This window comes from Melopsittacus undulatus, chromosome 1, assembly GCF_012275295.1.
Source record: "Melopsittacus undulatus isolate bMelUnd1 chromosome 1, bMelUnd1.mat.Z, whole genome shotgun sequence".
In the NCBI taxonomy this organism is placed as follows: Eukaryota; Metazoa; Chordata; class Aves; order Psittaciformes; family Psittaculidae; genus Melopsittacus; species Melopsittacus undulatus.
The window spans coordinates 33849603-33869068 of NC_047527.1; the positions used below are offsets into that span (position 1 = coordinate 33849603).

Sequence of the window (19466 nt, forward strand, 5' to 3'; positions counted from 1 at the left end):
ACTTTATAATCCTAATTTAAAAAGGGAGTGTTTTGAAAGCCTTCACAGCCTGATTTAATTCCTCAACTGTTCATCCACAAATTGTCAGACAGAATGAAGTGGATTTCAAGAACTCTTTGTTCTTCATATCCTGTGCCTGACCCACAGGTAATCTGCACCTTTTTTCTTCAGTGCTGAATAATTGTGGTGGGAAAGAAGAGAAAATGTTAGGGTCACAAAGTGCAGGCTAGACAGAGATGACAGGTCCTGCCAATTGAGTTCCAGTGCTGAGAACCTGCGAACTGTAGTCTCTGCTCTTTCACATGGATTTGTGTTGTATGTTAACAGGCACTGTGCGATGATGGGCTAGGAAGTTCAACACTTCAGCCTTTGTTTTCTTGGCTTGAAAGGAAGTGCAGAGGGTTTTGTTTTTTTAGCAAGTACAGAAGTACAGTAGAAGAGCATTTAGCACAGGCCATACATGTATGCATATATACATACACAGGATATAGGTGGGCTGTTCTGTGTAGTTCAATTTTCTAACCTGTACACATACCATAGATGTTGATATCCTTCTAGTCAAGTGAAAAAGAGCGATTTATTTGTCAAGTTTAATGACTACTGGTGAATAATGTTGGGATCCTTGTATGTTATTTTTCTGCAATTAGAATAGTGAATAGTTGAAGCAGTCTGCTTTTTGTTTTGCAGGAAGATAATCCCAACTGTAAGTAAAAATATGTAGAAACCAACAGATTTATAATTAAAAATGGTCATTCTCAAATGGTCATTCCAGCTTTGGAATATACAATTTTTGCTTGGAAAACCAATCTCTGACAATCTGTAAGCACATGCCTTCTGAAAAAGCACACTGTGGTGGCTTATAGAAGAGTGAGTATTTGTGAAGTATATATCTTAAAGGGTGTATATCTTATTTCTGGAAAAGACATAAATAGTGGTACTGCTGTCATAAAACTGCATTAAAAGCACAGCAGTGTACACTTCAGGATATTTATTTTTTTTTTAGTTATGTTTTTTTCAGATACATCACATTTATAAAGGATTGCAGCTTTGACTTGTTATGCCAGATCTGTTCTCACATGTACATGACCAAATTTCTCTACTGTTCAGTAGGGAAAATGAAGCAGTGGATATAATTGCATAATGACAGATATGAGAGGAACAGAGAATCCCAGCAACCATTTCCTGTGAGTTGGCCAGCTTCCAGGCTGTCTCAATGGGCATGCTGATGTAAAGGCAAAATTAAATTAGCTTCTTCTAAAGGGTGGTTATTGGTTGGGGGTGGGTTTCACTCCCATTTGGCTTTGCAGACTAAGGTATTGAAACAATTAGTTGACAGCGTAGTGTTAGTTTTCTCACGGCAAATTAGGATGATTAACCAAATGTGGAAATGTATTTTAGCTATAATCAGCAGATTCGGGACTGTATTACTTTGGCATTCTCTGAGGTTATGATCATAATATTATTCACATTATTCCTTTTCATAATGTGCAAACTTGTCCAGAATTATCTTATAGTCAGTGATTATTCAAAGACGGCAGAATTATTAGATTTATTTTTGTTGGGTTTGTAACATGAAATGTAGAGGATCAGCACGCTAGGCATTGCGTCACCCCACTTGGCATGTAGTATTGGCACAGATAAGAGGAACTCTTGTAGCAGCCTTAATATCTTTTTTTATTATTATTAATTTTCCTACAATAAATTGACTAGTGAGGCATATTTTACATAATTATGGCAGAAGTGCACAACTTGATGGGTGGTTGTGAAGGAGCAAAGTAATGTAAATATTTGTAGAACTTTTCTGCCATAACTTAATGCTTTGCATATGAACCTTTATAGAGATCGTAAGTTAGTTTAAAAGAATTATTCCAGAAGACTACATAGGTCCAGGCATTTTAGAAGCTGTGAATGATGACTGTGGAGCATCTCTGGGAGTTTTTGGCTCGTTGCACAAAAGCAGAAATGAGAAGGAGGAAAAGTTAGCAGGAAGGAGTTAGCAAATGCTTTGGGAATGGAGAAGGGAGAAGACACAAGCTTTCCGTGTACAGGTCTTAAGCTAGACTCATCTAGTCATTCATTTTTGATTGTTGCTTTTCTTTGGCTTACTGCATTTCACTGGAGACATATTTTCACTTAGCAAAGGATTGCAGCAGTTTTAAGGAGCTCCTGCAAGCATGTATCTGCTGCTGCTTCAAGCCCCAGAGCAGAGCTGATGGGAGGGAACATAGCAACAAGTCTCAGTTAATCCATGCAATGTCTGTTGGTTTAATTGAGCTGCTGCAGGAAACTTGTTTCAAGCTAAGCTACCAGTTGTGGCACTGGAAGGTCTGAGGGACACAAACACATGGATCCATGCAAGCCAGATGTGATAGATCTGCAAAGAACAGCGTGGACAGTAACTTCTTAAACTATTGTGGGTAGGCTTGCTGAGTTGTACGTGCTGACACTCTCATTTTCCCTGAGGCTAATTGATAAGTCCACAGACCCCTCCAATATCACCATTAATAATGTTGCTCTAAGTATGCTTTGGGCATATTACTGATATATTATGTCACTTATATAGTGTCCTGCCTCATCCAAACTTGCAATTTAAAATCATATAGGAAATGTCACCTTTCTCTCCTTTGACAACAGTTTTTACTGGGGTCTCCCAGCTCTTAAATCCTCTTGCATTTCACAGCTTGCTCTCTTCCGTGCTGCTGTTCCAAGACTCACTCTCTCCCTTTGCAGAAGATGAATTTTCTCTCCGCCTCAAATTCATTCTTAAAACGTAAATCCCCATGAAACCTTTTGAACAAACCTCCCCAGCTTCCAGACACCACTTATTTGACATAGCTCTAGGGGTGCTGCCTTGGGCAGCTGCCAGGCTGCTGCCAGGAGAGCCAGTCCCACTCCCACTTCCCAGCCCCATTCTCCTGCTGTTTCCCACAACACCCATCAAGCTAGTGTGGTGATTGTAGGAAAACCCAATTGATTCAGGTTTCTGACCAGTGTGCCCTATGATATCTGGCCATGGCTGCAAGAGATCTGCATCAGAGATCTGAAACAGAGCAGTGCCAGTTCCCTGCACTAAATTACCCTTTGTGAATACTTGTCCTATCCTATGTCTGCCCCCATACACAGAAAATGCATGTGACACCTTAAGTAAGGCCTTTTAAAACTTCTGTATGTTTTAGTAGCCTAACTCTTGTTTTCAAATTAAAATTAAGCACTCTGGCAATGGCTTAATTAAAATCAGTGCAATTAGGTAGACCTGTATGAGAACAGAATTTAGACATCTAAGATGCTTTGCCCTTCTGTCCCTGAACTATACCAAGTACATTTTGCTTTCCAGGGATTGATGTCAGAGTGCAGAGCTGCATCTTAGCCTGTCTGACTGAAATCCAAACCTTCAGTGCAAACATGTCATCACTTGTAGTCCCTCATGAAGGTTTCAAACTGGATATACTAAAGCTGCAAGGTCAACACCTTTAGGAGCAAAACAGAGCTAGCTGCATAATCTTTATACATAAACCACGGGATACTTTGCTCCTTACTTGCCGATTCAGCCTATTTTAAAAGAGAATCCAACAATTCTAATGTTCTTCTTTGGAGCTGACTGCTAAATGATTCCATCGTAATAAAATACACATGCATAAATAATATTTATTTATAGTGCTTCTAAAGGGATTTTCAGTATTAATTTCAGGAATTGCTTTATCAAAGAAATTGGGGGGGAAGATACCAGTACTGTATTTCCTATGAAAATTTTACAAAAAGGTCAAATGTTTCTGGTAAACCTGCTGTTTAGCTCTAAATTGGCTCTTGTCACAGCTTTTTAGGGAAGTACTTGAAGACTTTATGAGTCTTTATATTTTATTAAAATACATCTTTTCAAAAATGAACTTGTTGGAAGTGCATACTTTATTTGTTGGTCAGATTTCATTTTAGCATATCCCTGATTATAGTGCATATTGAGTTAACTGCAGTTTTAAAATGCTGAAGACTTGGGTGCTTGCTTATAGCTAATCAGGGGACTGAACAGTATCTCAGCTAGTTTTTGCTCATGAACAAAATGCTACACAAAAGGCAAGCAGGTAAAAACAAATATAAGGTATTCTGAAGGAACATTGGACCAGATCTATTAGTGGTGGACAGGTAACTGGCTTATTTGAAGAGTTACTTCTTAATAACTTTACTGCTAAAAGGGCAATTGCTAAAAGAATGGTTTTCCTTCCCATGCTCAGGGTTGAATAATGCACCCATCACTCATTAGCCCAAAGTCTCAGTCAGCTAGACAGTGTGAAAAATACCTGGCACTCAAAGCTCATATTTAGCCTCAAAGCCATGTCCTGCCACTCAAGAAGAACAAAACAGTCGTGCACTGTTTGTGACCTTCCTTTAGTTGTAATACAGTGTCAATCACATTGGTCTTTAATCCTTTCTGAATTATAACATGTATCTCTTATGCTTTAATTTTGCTTCATTCCCCTCCTCATTTGATTTTTAGTTCTTTTATTCCTGACAAAAGAGGATGCTATCTCTTTCCATTATATTCAGTATTTCACCTGAGATTTGTGATTTGTGACCTTTTCTTCACTTTGCTTGCTTTCTTTACACTGTTTCTATACCTTTATCCACCAATATTTAGTCTCTGATTTATTTTCTGGGTTTTTGTCTCCAAAACCCATCTTTCTTTCACTACTGTGATTTCTATTTCTAGTGTATTATTTCAGTTCTGGCTTTCTACCCACCAAGCAGATGGTTAGACAGACAGGGAGGATGTCTGTGATGTCCCAGAGCTTGTGATGGTTCCAAGACCTTACACTGTAAATTAAAGTTCTAAGTCCTCAGGTTGTCTGGAATCGTGGGATCTAAAATGTAGTGGTCTCATCCTCCCTGCCTCTATCTTTTGCCTGAAAGAGTTAAATTTGAAAGTTTGTTCAGAAGGTGAGCTTCTGCCCTTTGGGAAGGTCAGCTTCTATTTCCTCCTTGAGTTTTGTGATTACTAAACGAATTGTTTCTTTTTCCCAGATTTCTATTTTGAATCCTCTTCTGTAACATTTTTTCCAGTTGTCATTCCTAGTTTCCAAGCTGGGGAGAAGTCTATTGACTTGATAATTTTCACTGCTCTATTGACAACTTGAGCTTAAGTTTTCTATCCATGAAGAATTTCAGAAGTCACTGAGCAGTGGAAAAAATAACTAAAGTGGGAAACTCACGGATTCAGGAGGGTGTACCTTCATTAGCTTACACTCAGTTCATATTTGAATTGTTAATTTTATAGGCATTTAGGTGGACAGTTGCTTTCAGTTTTAAACAAAAAGAAAACTTAATTTCTGTGAATTTGATAACTTGCTGAAGAAGCTTCCGTCTTTTTTTTTTCTTCTTTTTTTTTTTTAGGTAAGTTGATTTTCAAAGCCTGGCTACATGTGTTCACACTTGTAGTTTCAGCTGTGTCTGTACATCTAATACATTTTGTCTGCCTGAGGAGGAAAATCACTATATGGTAGTTAAATATGAGCAAATGTAGTATTGTCTTTCCTGTGCTGGTTGTCACTCTTACATCTCTTTCCAGCATAAGCTTCCTATGCATAAAACAGAAAAGAGTACACATTACAGTAAGAAGAACTATATGTGCAAAAGACCATACATAATTATTCAAAGTATTAGAAAAGTTTCTGAGGTGTTTTTTGTAGACCTATGCTTTTAAAAAGCTAGAATTCACAGCCATCATGTGAGGCCAAAGAGACTTCTTCAGCTTTTTTCTTATCTGAGGTTGTTGACCTCAGGAGAGGAGGAGAAGGTTACAAGGTCAAAGTCTTTTCCTCCTTGGAGCTTGCTGCTTGCTGGGAGAGGGTTGGCTGGAAAATAGATGTTTTAGAAAAAGGGTTGAGGGTCATGATTTTAATTCTGTTTGGGAACAGCTGGTTTGAGTTTCTTTCCACTTCTGTCTTCCCTCCCTTCCTCACAAATCCATGGAGAGAGAAAAATTTGTTCAGAGGAAAGCAGTAACACAAAAATAAAGGATTGCAGTATTTTCATGTTTAAAATACATCATGTTTGTTATAGGACTTCACATTAAAAGAGAGAAGAGGAAATTATTAAAATAATTTAAATCCATTATTGTTTCAAGCACTGAATTGAGATTGATCTGGAGTGCCAGAGGTTTATTTGTTTTCCTGCCAAAAGTTAAATTGTTAATAGTAATGTTCTAATGGGGTTTCTCTTTTTTTTTTTTTTGTGGATAAACTGTGCATTACAATTTTTAATTTAATGATGGACAAAGCTAATCATGAGTGTGCTGTGTTAGACTGCATATAGTCACTGAAGAAAGATAGTTTGATTTGGCTATTTCTGTTCAGATTTTCTTCATCTTGGCATGCTGCTTTCATGCACTAAGACCAAAGAGAGAGAAGGAAACTCACAACTCTCAAATGAATGGCAAACTAGGAACAGATTTTTCATCTGTGCTCCTCTGAAACACTGGCCTCAGGCTGTGTTGGTGTGTGGCTCAACAGCAATCAGAGGTCATAATTTCATTGGCGGTTAGCATCAGGTTTAATTTTTCTAATATGCTACATTTACCAAAATGTCTGGTTTCAGTTACACTTATGCACTGACTGAATCAGCTTTGAGCAGCATGATGTTTTAAGGTACCTGAAAGGCTACAAGAACGTTTATGGAACACATATGCTAATTGTTTTTAACCACTTTCCTTTCTAAACACAAAAATGTGTTTTTGGAAAGCCGTTTAACTGTAGTAGCTAATGATGGTGTGCATTTATTCCAAGAAATGAGTACAAGGAATAGGTAAAATAGTTGTTTTAACAAGACTGCCATCTACTGATTTCCACAATTAAAAATATTCCTGATGAGTAGATTGTTCATAGTGTTTTATAGCTTTACTTTTGTGATTTGCAAGATCAAGACAATTATAAAGTCTTTCTTTTGCCTTAGGAATGTGACCAGGTTCACATTGATGATGTGTCTTCAGACGACAACGGTCAAGATCTAAGGTACAAGAGAACTGAACAAGATAGAACATTGCTTTGCAAGTTCCTTCCTGGGAAAGTGATGAACTGCTGTAACACTTGCAGTAGCACTCTCTCCTCTTAGCTGTCCTAGCCTTTGCAACCCAGCAAAGTGGTGGTTGCATGTAGCCTGTTGCCTTTTGTTAATCCTGGGGTTTTCTTATCTCTGACTAGCACCTACAACTTTGGAACAGATGGCTTTCCTGCAGCTGCCACAAGTGCAAATTTGTGCCTTGCAACAGGGGTGCGCGGAGGAGTGGACTGGATGCGAAAATTGGCTTTCCGCTACAGACGAGTAAAAGAAATATATAATACCTACAAAAATAATGTCGGAGGCAAGTGACTCTGGTGTATCTAACAAATATAGAAGTAGTAAAAAGGAAGGACTTCTGATTTCTGTTCCTTTTTTAACATGGTAGTATTCAGCAAGCTGTTTAGTTTGCAGTGTATGGAAAATTGCATCTGAGCTAATGAAAGCAAAGGAAAATGACAGAATGTTACTTAATTTCAGTGCAGACATGCCCTTATCTACTCTACAGGTCTTCTTGGTCCAGCAAAAAGAGAAGCTTGGTTACAACTAAGAGCAGAAATTGAAGCTTTGACGGATTCTTGGTTAACACTTGCATTGAAAGCACTCACCCTTATTCATTCTAGGTGAGTACAAAGTGTATGGGGTAGTTAGGAAACTGTAGGATGTCTGCTGATGATCTAGGAAAAACTGCCTGGCCAGGTGGGCAAAATGCTGAACCTGAAGGACCTCCTAATTCCTTGTTCTAGTGTGATCATGCCACTACCTTGCTTTCCTGTAAAATGGAAAAAAATAATCATCTTCTTTGAAAGTGGAAGTAATAATAGTGAGGGTTTCTGATGGGAGGCATAAGGTTTTCCTTTTTCTGTTTTTGGTTGGTTTGATTTTGTTGGTTTTTTTTTTTTTTTCTGTGTTGCTTTGTTAAAAAAGGATGTTCGCATTTTCTCTTCCATAGGACAAACTGTGTGAACATTCTTGTGACAACTACTCAGCTAATTCCAGCTCTGGCAAAAGTCTTGTTATATGGACTAGGGGTTGTATTTCCCATAGAGAATATTTACAGTGCAACTAAAATAGGTGAGCTATTTTTATAATGTGATACATTTGAAGCTATAATTCTAAATAGAAATATATTGTAGTGTATGTTTATTTATTACACACATTCATTAAGAATTACTGGCATTAGTAATGCCTGATCTTAAGAAACACTTTTCATGCTAAAGCATCCTAAAAGTGCTTTTCAAATGTCTGTCATGATCCAGCACAGAAAGCTTCTATAACTCTGTTAACACTGTTGCAGCATCTGTTAGGAGGAAGTATAATTGCTTTTTGTCATCATTTCTCAAAACTGGGAGGCTGTGTAGCAGTTGAGAAGGTTTTTTAGTAGGCTGTAAGTACAGAATGCTAAAGTCTGCCTGTCTTAGCAGAAGAAATTCTATAAAGGTAAGCCCTGGCTCCATTTGTTGTCGTGGGCTCTGGCACAAATTCTGGTAAACAATTTACCAGAAGCAAGAATGTTTTGCTGAAGAATGTGATTATTTAAGTTCATTCATACTGGCTGTAACAAGCTTCAGCCAGGCAAATGTTTATTTCTGTTTTCTGCTTCAATATAAAAGTTGTTATTCTGAGTATGTAGAAGTACATAGGACCAGATGGCAATGGTGCTTGTAGTTTTTAACGTGATTATGACAAATCTGCTCTGTCTCAGATTCCCTCAAAATTGTGGGCTGCATGAAAACATTTTTCATGCGTTCTTAAGTATCTACATACAGGAAGCTTAAATGGCTGAGAAAAAATGGTTGGTTATTTTGTTTGGTTTTGTTTAAAAAAAAACCCAACAAAACTTGGTTGAGAGTTTTATGTAGAAATTTGAAAGCAATTCTATAAAAGATTTAAAGCTGTACCCTGGATAGAAATATTATGGTACTGTCTATCAAAATTTTAAATTAAAACTTTGAATTATAATACTCTAAATACACATTTTAATTAAAATGTATTTTAATAAATAATTCACTTGTGATAGGATGGCAGGTTTGTTTTTAAAAAAAACTGCATTCAACCACTAACCTTCACAGGAAATCATGAGAATTTTGTAACATGACATGATTCATAATTTTCAAGCACCTTTTCAACCTACTTAGCGTTTGAGGTTTTTTATGCCTGGCACTATTATTAAAGGTTGTCATTTAGTAGTTTGGCTTCTCTGCTGGCTAAAAAACTTTAATTTCCAGCCTATTTGCTCTTACACTAGTGTTGTTCTGTAGCTGAAATAACTATTTTGAAAAATGCAGTTTTTCCCATCAGTTGCTGTAGGCACACAGGTAAGCATGTACTGTGACTACACTGAAGTGATCTTTCAGAATGGGCACATTAGAGAAAACTCAACTGTAAGCATTTGCTTTCCTTCTGGCTTACCAGTACCTGAAGCTTACCAGTATCAATACCTGTGTTCAGAACTGGAGTACTGGGATTATTTTCCTAGGTCTGTGCAGTGAAGCAATGAACCCCATTAATGGATCCCAGTGCAGAATCAAGAACCTTGCCCATGTATAGGATTACAGGCATTTAAATCTATTTTTTTTGGGTGACATTCTAAGTCAGGATACTACTGTTTCAGGAGCTGTGATTAATCTTGTCACAGGTTGTGGAGAAAAAAACTAGAATTTCAACTCAGATTCAATCAAATTTCTCAGTTTGGGATACTGGCCTGTAAACAGCCAGTAGAGAGTTGTCCTGGTATGGAAATTTCAGAAACCTGTCTCAGATTAGGGAAGGAGACAAGAAAGGTGATACTGTAGACCTCTAGTATGCTATGTCTACCATGGCGTGTGTACTAAAGGACCTCACAGAGCAGATTTTAAGGATGCTTATCAGTTGCTGTGGCAGCAGGAAAGCTTCAATCAGCCTTGATACACCATCCCATGGGAGAGGCTCTTCTCTCCCAGTAGCTCTGCTTGTATATTCAAAGTGTTGGGGGGATCATGCTAAAAAGTGATTTATTTGATGTCATCCCATCACTACCTATCCTGAATAGCCTGGTCTTTCTCTTTCAGGAAAGGAAAGTTGTTTTGAGCGAATAATCCAAAGATTTGGAAGAAAAGTAGTGTATGTTGTTATAGGGGATGGTGTCGAAGAAGAACAAGGTGCAAAAAAGGTAACGGCCCTTTTTCAGTGTGGGTTAATATCAAGAGCGAAAGCAAAATTGTCTTTTCTTTGATATAGGACAGTATGCATCGATTTTGGTTTTATATCTTTGCTTTATGAAATATGTTTTGACTGTACCTGGTAGAAAGTGACATAAAACTGTAGATGATGATGTGCCCTGCTGTTCTCCGAAAGACACATTAAGCTAGCTATGTATGTTTGATGTATTTCAAAAAGGAGTCAGAAAATGGACCCCAGCTTTCATGCCAAGAATAGTTCTGTTTTCATTGACATCCCAAAATACCATATAGGATGTTATGAGTATAAGCAAAAAATGGCAGTTTTTACTGGTCAAAAGCAGTGTGCAAATTGACTATTATGAAATACCTATATGTCACACATTGAAAAGATATGTAGACCTGGAGTACATATACATAAATTTCAGTTTTCTTAGAATCATAGAATAGTTAGGGTTGGAAAGGACCTTAAGAACATCTAGTTCCGACCCCTAAGTTGGTCAAGAATTTGGATTCTGCACTGAGGTAACTACTTGTGGCTTGTCCTGTTCAGATACTCTTTGACTGTGTCTTCTTTATTTTTTGCTTTCCTCCTGTAAGAAGGAAGAAATTAACTTTTTTTTGTCCCAGTATGGTGTAAGCTTCATAAAAAGCTGCAGTAAACTCCACTACTTTCCACCTACAAATAGGCAGTATTCCTGGTATTACTTTTCTACCCAAGTACAGCAGATACAGATTCTGCTTGGAAGCATAAAGCATAATACTGGCTGTTTGAACAGTAAGAGAAAGAAAATGGGCATTTCTGTTCTTGCTTCCTTTTACAGGTATTGCTTTCACACTGCTGCTTTTTTTACAATGAAACTCTCTGCGGTACTTCTATATCTGTTTCCACTATAACTTCCTAAATTGGAGAAGTGAAACTAATTAGTCTGCATGGTGTTTTAACAACCATTGACTGGTTTTGCTTCATGAAATCTGGGTTTTGTGCCCCCGAAGCATTGTGGTTAGGTTCCCGGCTCATCCCAGCACTTCGTAGAGTCTCAGTTTCATATATCCCTTTGGCGGACTGAGGGGAACAGTTTGCTTCTTTCTCCTTCAGAAATGCCTTTCATCTTTGCGGAGAAATGTTTTCCCACTGTAAATGATTACATTTTAAAAGCTGCATTTAAGATCAGGGAGGGGGGAAATTCTTCTCTTTGTTCCTTTTCTGGTGGTCAGTGAAATAGTGTAGTATATGATAACGGCAGGAGTAGTCCTTTCAGTAACATTATCTAATTCAGTGCTTTTTTTCAACAGGAAACGTGATTCAGAAAAGCATAAGAAAAAGCCTCTCCAGTTGCTAAGACAAGTAGCAGTATAGAAAGTTCCTTTGTGCCATTAGTTCTGTGTATTCTTACTCAGTGGAAGGAATTTTCAGATTCAAAGCGTGTTAGATGTTCTGGATTAAATTATCTGCTGCAGCACTGCCAGAGAACTTAATAAGTAGACCGGCAGCCCTACCTTCCTGCAGAAACTATTAATTCGATTAAGGAAAATGCTTATTTGATTCTTGTCCTGCTCATTACACCACTGAAAAAGTAGCCACCATATCACACTGTGAAAGCAGTATTTGCCTCTTAAATTTGGGCCTTGCATCTTGCAAGAGCAAGAACCACATGGTGCCCTGCAGTGCTAGGAACTACTCCCAACTCAGATGATGCCTTTTTGGTTATCACCCCCTCAGGTCGGTTTTAGAGTTCTTAGGAGGAGTCAGCATATGAATGCTCCTTAGTGTAGGCTGTGCTTCAGTTTAAAGATGTATGCCCTGGTTTAGGAATAAATGGTATGGCCGTATTAGAAAACAGTAAAAACCTAGACCTTCTGTAGAGAGTGTGCAAAGGAAACAGGAAATTTCCCTCCCCAAAAACACCCAAACCCCAGCAATCCAAAGCGGCATGATGTACATATCCATTGCATTGTTTATCTCCTGCTAAGCGCTTTGCTGAAAGGATGTGGCCTGAGGTGAAGCTCTTGGTATATGTACGTTTCTTTACACTATTTAGTAAATAATACAGCCTTCTTTAAACAGCATTTCATTGATAACATGTAAACTATAATGACTATTTTTAAGTGAGCATGTAAATTCAAGTGTATTTAATATGAGATATTTTTTAAGTCTGTGTTTGTGTAGTAAAATGAGTTGAACTTCCAGCTTAGGAAGTAAGAAAGTTAAGGTTTGGTATTTACCAATTATTTATCAATTGCTTCATCATAAAACAAGATTTTCATTTATGTCCTTCATTCAGAGAAAGTCTTGATCAATACAACAGTAGGAAAAATAAAGAACATGTTTAAAATCTCCTTTTTTTATTGGCATTATTGTAAAAATCAATAGTAGAAACTTTTTAATAGCATATAATATCTCATTGATCTTTTGAGAAACATTTTCATAGTAGACTGGGGTTCTGTCACAGAATGCCTCTTTTGATTGACGAAAACAAATACAATCCACTGAGGAAACCGCACGCTCTTACATTTCACATAGCACAGGACAAGCCATGGTATCAACACCTTTGTTTAGCTGTTCACCTCCAGCAAAATATTTTATAAGACAATTAAAATTCTCAGGATGTTTGTGCTGCAGACTGAGGAATAATCATACCGTTCTGGATCAGTTCAACAACCAGCCAGCTTGGCTGTACTGCCAGGGTTCACACGGGGGTTGCTACCTTCGGATGAGCATCCCTGGGAAAAAAGGGAGAGGAAGGGAGAGAGAAACCGGTGTGGGAGCCAAGGGGTGCTAGGGACAGCTGCTGACATCCCCGTGGGTGCTGCATGTGTCAGAGCCACTGCATCTCAGCGCCACTGTGTTGACACAGCTATTAGCAGAAGAAGTTTCTGGGGTTTTGTGCCGGAGACTCCCTTATCTTGGCATTTTGTTTTGCCTTTCTTTGTTTTGTGTTTTGTGTTTTTTGTTTTGTTTAGTTGTGTTTTGTTTTGTTTTATTTTGTTTTGTTTTGCTTTGTTTGAGCTCACCTTTTGCCTTTGCCCTTGGAGACACAGTAGGGAAATACTCATAAGGCAGAAAAAAACCCCTCAACTCCTGAGTTTTTCTACTTAAGAGAATACTCCAAAGGATTTCTAATTTGCGAAAGGAGACAAAGAAGGAGGCTCTTTGCACTGAGAAGCTGGATTTTACATCAGAAGATTTGGGAGAGCCTGGGCAAATCGGCTTCTCCCTTTGTCTCCAAAATGGTCCTGCAGCCTCGGAGGGAAATTGGGAGGAAAAATCATAAATCTTTGTGGAGCAATAAATAGAATATAAATGGGTATCCAATATGCCACTGCTTTTAAGCTCACAGTCATACTGTGCTGGTCAGGTTTAAGGTAGGAAGTAAAGACGACCGCTCAGCAAATCTGGCAGGAACACAACAAAAATACTGTGAAAGATGACAGAAACTGATGAGTTTTCTATTCAAATCCATCACAAATCTCTGGAGTACACTTTTTATACAAATATGTATTCATTTAAGGGAAGGAGTATAGTCTGCACTTTTTGAAGTTGCTGTCAAAAAAGTGGCTTTATTTTGTATGTGTAATGATAGAAACACTTTGTTGAAGAAAATAGTTGAAGTTTGGTTCTTTTAGTAAATACTGAAAAATAATATGCTTCTATGTCAGAAATAAAATACCTTATTTTCTGAGTAATTTAATAATATTGCAATTATTAGATTTATGAAATTAATAATTTCACTCTTCATGTTTTTTACACCAAACCCAAATTCAGTCTTTTGCCACTGTATTTCATTTCAAAAAGCCATCACAATTAAATCATTAAAAATTTCATAAATGTATTTATTACCAAGTATCATCTACAAAGCAATTAATGTTTTTTAAAAGACAAAAGCTTAATATTTACTTGGAAGATATTAAAACCTACACAAAATCATTGGTTTAGTACCAATCTAGATACATATTCCAACAGGCAATAAGAAAAGATTTCTTATAGTTTCATTAGGTAGCATAGCATCCAGTTACACTGCCTGTTTATTAGTGGTTAGCATTTGTTATCCATTCTCCCATAGCAGCAAATGAGATATTATCATTTTTCAGTGTGCTCAGAAGACACACATTGTACATGACATGTATGCGAAGTGCTGGCAGGCATGGCTTTCTAAAGGCAATATTTAGTAAATATATATACAAAGGAACTCTTGCTCAGTCACTCTGTAAGAAAAAATGTACTTCTGTCCTTCTGTCTCATGGGCGTGATACTGGTGGCATTGCCACTTTTGTCAGGGCTGAATACTTGTGGATAAATGGAGCGTGTTAATACAAGAATAATGTGTAAGGTTTAGTATGATAATTTTGTTACTTTAAATGTTTTAGTTTTGTGCAATCATTTGTTACCTTAGATAAGGTGAAAATTACCTTATATGCCTCATGAATGTATATGCATATATGTGGACATATATGTGTGTGAGACTGCACATATGTACACAAACATATACATAAAGATATATATATATATATATAGATCATAGAATCATAGAATAGTTAGGGGTGGAAAGGACCTCAAGATCATCTAGTTCCAACCCCCCTGCCGTGGGCAGGGACGCCTCACACTAAACCATGTCACCCAAGGCTTTGTCCAACCTGGCCTTGAGCACTGCCAGGGATGGAGCATTCACAACCTCCCTGGGTAACCCATTCCAGTGCCTCACCACCCTAACAGTAAAGAATTTCTTCCTTATATCCAATCTAAACCTCTGCTGTTTAAGTTTTAACCCGTTACAACTTGTCCTGTCACTGCAGGATCTGTATAAGGTTTATAGCTGTGAAGCTCCTTTTAGATATGAAGGTCAGACTGATCGAGATCTGAATCAGCTGTGTTCAGCCATGCACAGAGCACCAGTGCAGATTCCAGCCCTGTTCAGCCATCGTGTTCCTGCCGTGCTTTATTTCTTGGGAGTGTGCTGCTTGTCTTTTGACCTATATGCAGGAGAACTGAAAATAATTATGATCCTGAGTTTTACACAAGCTCTTTGTTTTCATGGAACTCTCCAGAATCATTCCATACCTCACCCCTGTAACTGTATGGAGTAAATGGAGGTATGCTCCTTTCACAGATGGGCATAAATAAAGCAGAGTAAATTTGGAATAGAAAGATACAGCCAAAATAACAATCACTTAAAGTTTTGGTTTAAAATCTGACCATAAACAGCTGAAGGTAATCCAAAACTCACTATTGCATATGGGCATCTAGCAAGAGTCGCTGTAATTTGATTTAGCAGAAGCTAAACCTTCTGTTAAATCAATCAGGATCTTTAACTGCCCTAGCTGCCTGGAGTGTGTATGCTCTGTGATGCTGAGGTTGTTACTAGGGAAGCAGTATAATGCTGGAGCTGCATGAAGTGGGAACTAGAAGCCAAGAATTTATTACTACAATTCTCCCTATTCATTAGTTTGCTGTATGACCTTGGAGGGCACCCATGTCATTGGCTCCTGGCTTCTGCAGACACACTATGCAATGGCAGGGGTCCACCAAACTCTTGATCATACCATGTCTTAGGCTGAATACACCTCTCTGACCCAGTGATTGTGGCAGAGCTGGTGCCAAGCTGACTAGGAGAAGCAGGGAGCTATGGTTGGCTGGCAAGGGAGAGTAGGTACGTCCTACCTGGCTGGGGGCCTGTGAGAGAAGAAGGAAACTGCAGTGTGCAAGGAAGGGAGGCAGCACTGCCGAGCACTGCCAGCCAAGTGCAGTTGGCTGACAAACACTGCACGGACCTGCTGCAAGCACAAACCTGTGCCTGTTTGTCCTTGATGTAATGCCCCTATCAGAAGCTATAAATTATGCCAGGGAGATCTCACAGCCTGAATAAGAGATAGGTGCATAAAAGCTTTTGGAAAGTCTGGAGAATGTGAGATATTTTTATTTTGTTTTGCTCTTGCTGTTTCATTTCCTGATCATGGTGAGAGAAATTAATCGTTGGGAAAGATTTGAGTTGGAAAGCAGCAGTGTCTGACCTGACAGAGCACAGAGGATAGGCTATCTATAATGCAGCAGGGAAGAGACACTGGGACATGGAGTTGTGAATGAGCTAATTGCATCTAGTTTCTTTTGGTGGTGAAGTATAGAGACAGTACAATGGAAGTCTGTGGAAATTGTCGGTGTCATAGTCAGTGTTTATCACTTCCTTCTTGAGGAAAGAATTAATCTGTAAAAGTGTTTTGGAAACATAAACATTTTTTTCCAACAACATCTGAATTGCCTCTGAATTTGTTTTGTTCTCGCCATAAGCAGTTATTGCTCATGCATTTATCTTCAAGCTGAGATTTACTCAGATGTTTCTTAAGGCTTTGTAACAATCCAGAGTAAAGTGAAGCCAAATGGAAACTCTTCCAGAAATGCTTTCTTCTGGGTCATTTTATTTTAAAGAAATTTCGTTGGTCTGAAAGCTTGGCATACTCTGAATGTGGGCATCTGTTGATGCATCAATGTTGCATTGTAATTTAGGTCAGGAGTGTCATATCAAAGCAGACCTTCCAGTCATTTCCCCTCATTATCCTTTGATTAACATCCTGGACTGGTTTTAGGGGAAAAACAAACACACAGATTTCTTTTGGATACAACTAAAGAATGGTATACTGTCCAGGTGCTCATCAAATGCTCTCCAGCTGCTAATGGGAACTTTTTTCTATGTTGGCAGATTAGAGCTATACTGAAGTGAAAACCGCTTCCTTCACTCTGCCATCCTTCTAATTGTGCAACTCTGCTTGCTAACACTTGTCCTTCACTGGGTGCACATTTTCCGGATTCCTTCCAGCATTCATTTGCTGATCATGTGTGACTCATCTTGATTATTAATAATTCATTCAGTAATATCTGCTCTGACTCTCACAAGAGCAACAGTTGATTATTGCACAGTTGCCACTTGACTTCAGAGAGATTTGCCATTACTAAATGGTTGCATTTCTTTTTAAAATCTCTTCTTTATTCTGTAAATTCAATCCAATTCATCATCACACCATTATTGGATGGAAGTAGCATTCTTTTAAAATAATAGTTCTTTATAAACTGGCAGACAGTTGTTTACCTGAGCTTCTAAAGACAAATTTATGATAGGCTCTGTGCTAAGGTGTCTGCCTTCTGTGATAAGGTCATATTACAGGGCTTACAGTAAATATGCGGCTGGAAAGAGGAAGTTTCACATTGTTTTCATATTTATTCTCTAACTTAAAATTTGAGAAGACACGAATGAAAAAAGGAGGTCAATGTCAAAGTGATAATCGGAAGAGGTGGAGTTTTGCCACCAATTGTAATAGAATTAGGAATTTACCCAGGAGGTACTGAAGCAGGATGAAGAAAGACTCTCTGAGAAGTTGAAGATAAAATGTTTGAGGAACTCAGAAGCTACTGTGGTAATACTGCTTGTGGTTTGCCTGCTGAAGATGCCAGGACACAAACTGACCCAATGAAAAGATTAACACAATCATGTTAGCCTTCAGATCATTGCTGAACTGAAACTGTTTTCCCATGGGACTTATAGACTATTTTCCTGACGGAAGTTGATGGCTATCTTTATTATTATTATTATTATTTATGCAAAAGTTCTTGCTGACACTATATTCCCTGGTTTAAAATATAAAATTGGTTCTTAATCAGATTTTTACCCTTCATGGATGAGGTGATTTGTGCTCTTTCTCAGTATTTGTGTTTTTGGTTTATTCAGGTTCTTTACGAACGTCTTTGTACTCCAGACATATTTTATTACAGCTATTAGGGGAAAAAAATGCATTTATTTTAAAATTGTCCCGTATGGAAAATATATTTTAAGATCAGTGCTAACAATGAGCGATGTTATATAAACCACTCGGGTAAAATTCCTTTCAAAGTGATGTGAGCAACACATGAGCTATTCTGAATCACTATGGCTATGTTCTTAACTCACCTGCCAGGGATAGTTCCACAAGGAGCAAACACATTTTGATAGTAAATGATACTTTCACTTCCTCTATTTTTTTATCAGGTTTTGTTCCCTTCCTCAAACTACCAACATGCTTCATGTATAGGTTATTTTTATTCTTTTTTTCTAGAAACAGTATTTTCTTCTGCAATATGCTAAAATCTGTTTTTCCCATAAAGAGATGAGAACCCCCTCCTTTCCTTATGATTTCTTCACGTTTGCCATTGTTCCTGTTGGTAAATAGATTTGCAGTTACTGAGAATTTATGCTGAGGGGGTGGGTCAGAGTAACCAGAGATAAATGTGAAGGGCTTGAGGGTTTTAAGAGCTCTTTTTCTCTCCCTGCAGCATTCCCTTATACTTGCGAAAGACAATGGGTGGGTCTAAATACCAGAATGCTTGGGGTTATTTTTACATGTTGTCTGTGCTGTTCACAGCATGCTATGCCATTTTGGAGGATCTCGAGCCACTCTGACCTTATGGCCCTTCACCATGCCTTGGAACTGGAGTACTTGTAGCAGCTCAGCAGCACTTTCAAACCTCAGAGCCTCCTGCCCATGGATGGGATGCCTGTGTCTTGTGTCAGCATTGGACTGCAGAACTTTGTGATTTCAACATGTTGACATACAGCTGCAATTGGTCTTAACCCTTGCCCTTTCAGTAAATGGAGGAGCATGTCTTTTTCTTCAGAACAGCTGTTGACTCTGGTACTGCGAGTCCAAAGAAAATAAGCCATGTGAGTGTCTGAACAACTCATCTTTACCGTATTTGCTACCAAAAAGAAATAGAGAAGGAAAGAAAAAAAAGAAAATAAAAAAAGAAAGGAAATAAAAGGTTCATACCTGTGAAGAAAAAAAAAAAAAGACCTGCAAATGCCTTCTAGCTTTTAAACTCTTCAATGTGACACACACCGATTCTTCAACACAGCAAACTTGATTGCACAATGAAGACTGAGATTTTTCAGAAATACCAGTGGAGTAATTTTCTTGTAAAGAAGGTTTACTTTATGGTTTCTCATACCCAGGGTACTCTGTACATCTTTACTTATTTATGAACAGACTATATTTTGACATCATATAACTGAGGATATGTATAATAGGATTGAAGGCTATTATAAGCCTTTGCCTTATGGTACAGCAACTACTTTTGATTTTAGCACATTACAGAGTAGTTTAAAATATGTCTAATTTAAACTAATAGGTACATCACTGAGACAATCGTGTACAGGAAGAATTTTTTGTGTAAATTTGTAATAATGAATGATTCTTTTACATATTGTTAAGGTAAATGCTATTGAAAGATAGTAATGCCTTGTT

The 19466-nt window shown here is 38.0% G+C and overlaps 1 protein-coding gene across 1 annotated transcript in view; it reads left to right on the top strand.

Moving 5' to 3' along the window:
- The window catches only part of EYA1 (EYA transcriptional coactivator and phosphatase 1), an 82353-nt gene extending 63340 nt beyond the window's left edge, over window positions 1-19013 (top strand). The window contains exons 12-17 of the mRNA XM_031050584.2: window positions 6940-6998; window positions 7188-7348; window positions 7553-7667; window positions 7997-8118; window positions 10095-10195; window positions 18588-19013. Of these exons, the coding sequence (XP_030906444.1) occupies window positions 6940-6998; window positions 7188-7348; window positions 7553-7667; window positions 7997-8118; window positions 10095-10195; window positions 18588-18668 (639 nt within the window). The 3' untranslated portion in view covers window positions 18669-19013. The remainder of the gene's footprint in view (window positions 1-6939; window positions 6999-7187; window positions 7349-7552; window positions 7668-7996; window positions 8119-10094; window positions 10196-18587) is intronic.
- The last annotated feature ends 453 nt before the right edge of the window (window positions 19014-19466 follow it).